General features: G+C 57.8%; 1 protein-coding gene across 1 annotated transcript in view; it reads left to right on the top strand.

Moving 5' to 3' along the window:
• The window catches only part of gripap1 (GRIP1 associated protein 1), a 26128-nt gene that overhangs the window by 21762 nt on the left and 1609 nt on the right, over window positions 1–2757 (top strand). Inside the window, exons 20-21 of the mRNA XM_048619937.1 lie at window positions 28–84; window positions 2527–2620. Coding sequence (XP_048475894.1) covers window positions 28–84; window positions 2527–2620 — 151 coding nt within the window. The remainder of the gene's footprint in view (window positions 1–27; window positions 85–2526; window positions 2621–2757) is intronic.

The following is a 2757-nucleotide window of genomic DNA, read 5'->3' as shown; positions in this document are numbered from 1 at the left end:
GCATCTTCTTTCATTGCCTCCGAACAGGAGATCAAAGACACAGTGGACGGACAGAGGATCTTGGAGAAGAAGGGCAGCTCTGCGGTGAGTTTGACCTTTGTCTGCAGTCTCTGAGGGAGGCACCTTGCGAGAAAGAGCTTTCCCCATGGTTCGGGGATTGCCTGCTAATTGGGATCTTGCTGTGCATGCAGGGTTTTGTGGGGTGGTTTTGTTTGGTTTTGGTTGCTTCTTCCTTTGGATTGTTTTCATGGGGTCAATGACAAGGCCAGTGTTTGTTGTACATTGGCCAAGATCTGGGGCATGATGGGAACACCCCGCACTTGCCCTGAACGGGTATGGCTCTGACAACGCTCGAGAAGCTCGATACCGTCCAGGGCAAAGCAGCCCCCTCTTCCTCCCCACCCCCAGCTCGATGGACGCGCTAATCCGCCACCTTCAACACTCGCTCGCTCCACCACCGATACACAGCGGCAGCTGGGCTCATTAGGAATGCTCGGCTGAGCTCCAACACCGACGCACCGCGGCGATTTGCTGAGGCTCCGACGACGATTCCTCCCAAACCCGCCCCCCCTCCCCCCCCCCCCCCACCCCGGAAGGACAAGGGGCAGCAGATGCGGGGGGGTTACACCTCAGAGACTCTCCCCGCCCCCCACACCATCCTGACTGGGAACAACGTGGGCCATTCCTTCAGTGTCACCGGGGTCAGAATCCTGGAATTCCCTCCCTAACGGCGGACGCTGTGTGGGGTGTCCCTACACCGTGGGGGACTGCATTATGTCACCCCCACCTTTTCAAAGGGCAATTAGGGAAGGGTGATAAATGCAGGGCCCTGACAGTGAGGCCCACAGTCCAGTCCCTGAACAAAAGAATTTGCGGGTGTGGGTGTTCAGCCTTTGAGGACAGGGTCTGCTGTGGGTCTGGAGTCCTGTCTCGGCCAGACCTGGTAAGGGATGGCAGATTTCTTACCCTGAAGGACATTCTGGAATCTGATGCTCCCTGCTTTCTCCCCCTATCCCTTCTGTTGAAAGATGTTGTGAAAAGATTGACAAGGACGTTGCCGGGGTTGGAGGGTTTGAGCTACAGGGACAGGCTGGGGGCTATTTTCCCCGGAGCGTCGGGGGCTGAGGGGGTGACCTTATAGAGGTTTGTAAATTCATGAGGGGCATGGATAGGGTGATTAGCCAAGGTCCTGGGGTGAGGGGAGTCCAAAACTAGAGGGGCATAGGTTTAAGGGGAGAGGGGGAAAGGGACCTGGGGGGCAGCTTTTTCACGCAGAGGGTGATGCGTGAGTGGAACGAGCTGCCAGAGGAAGTGGTGGAGGCTGGTACAATGACAACATTTAAAAGGCATCTGGATGGGGACATGGATAGGAAGGGTTTAGAGGGATATGGGCCAAATGCTGACAAATGGGACTGGATTAATTTAGGATTTCTGGTCAGCACAGTCGAGTTGGGCCGAAGGGCCTGTTTCCGTGCTGTACGTCTCTATGCCTCTCTGATCCCTTTAGCCCCTGAGCACCATATCTAACTCCGTTGTGAAAACACGCAGGGTTATGGCCCTGACCGCTTCCTGTGGGCGGAGAATCCCACAGGGCTCCCTGCACTCTCCAGGTGAAGACATTTCTCCCCATCTCAGTCCTACTGCTGTCTCCTTTAGACCATGACCCCCTGGTTCTGGTCCTCCCCGCCCCCCCCCCCTCCCTCCCCCAGTCATTGTGAACATCCGTCCTGCATTTATCCACTGTCTAGTCCCAACCCCCTCCTCCCAAACCCTAGTCTAGTCTGGTTAGAATTTTACAGGTTTCAGAAGCCTTTCACCTCATCCTTCTTAAAAACTCCAGTGGATATAGCCCCGTGGGCCCCTCTTCCTTTGTCAGTCCCAGGGATCTGGCCAGTAAACCCTTCGCTGCCCTGCCTTCATCCTTCGGAGACCCCCTCAAAAACGGCTCTCTCGGGGTCGGTGGGGGGGTGGTGGTGAACAGCTACACGGATTAGGAAGGGTGCGGAGGGAAACTGCACTGGTTCAGCCCCGGTGGGAATGGGCGAGTTGGGCCGAAGGGCCTCGGTAACCCCTCGAGCAGGCCAGCCCGGCTCGCTTTCCCGCCTGTACCTTTGGCAGTCCACCTCAGCGCCATCTTTCCCGGCCACTCCCCGCGTCCCGAGAGGACAGTAAACCTGCCGGCTCAGTCCCAGAGGGAGTTCCCGGAAAGGGAGGCAGTTAATGTTGCGGGTGGGAACCATGCCACCACAGCAGGAGGTGGAGTTAGAATTTGGTTACAATCCGGGAAAACGAGGTGACCGCGAAATAATTGCCGACTGTCGGGGAAATTCCATCAGGTTCACCCATTGCCCTTTAGGGAAGGAAACTGCTGTCCTTACCCGGTCTGGGCCTACACATGACATCCAGGCCCACACAGGGCTGGCTCTGGCCAGTCTCCGGGTTTCCTCTTGGGGGAGGGGGGGTGGGGCGCGGGTATTTCTGGTACCCAGGGACGGGCTGATGGCTCCCAGCGTTGTCTTCCCGCAGCTCAAGGACCTGAAGAAGCAACTGCAGCTGGAACGCAGACGAGCAGACAAACTGCAGGAGCGTCTGCAGGAGATCCTCACCAAGTCCCGCACAGGTAGGAGCTGGCACACCCTGGGGGAACGTGGTGGTGGTGGTGGGGGGGGTCGGGGTGCGGTGAGGCACCCGCTGTGCGCCTGTAGGGTTGCTGGGGAGGGTGTTAACCCACTCTGGGATCGGACTGTGCACCTGTAG

Source organism: Rhincodon typus, chromosome 44 (genome assembly GCF_021869965.1).
Source record: "Rhincodon typus isolate 14 chromosome 44, sRhiTyp1.1, whole genome shotgun sequence".
Classification (NCBI taxonomy): domain Eukaryota; kingdom Metazoa; phylum Chordata; class Chondrichthyes; order Orectolobiformes; family Rhincodontidae; genus Rhincodon; species Rhincodon typus.
Note: the sequence above shows the minus strand (reverse complement) of the source record. Positions and strands in the feature narration are given on the sequence as shown.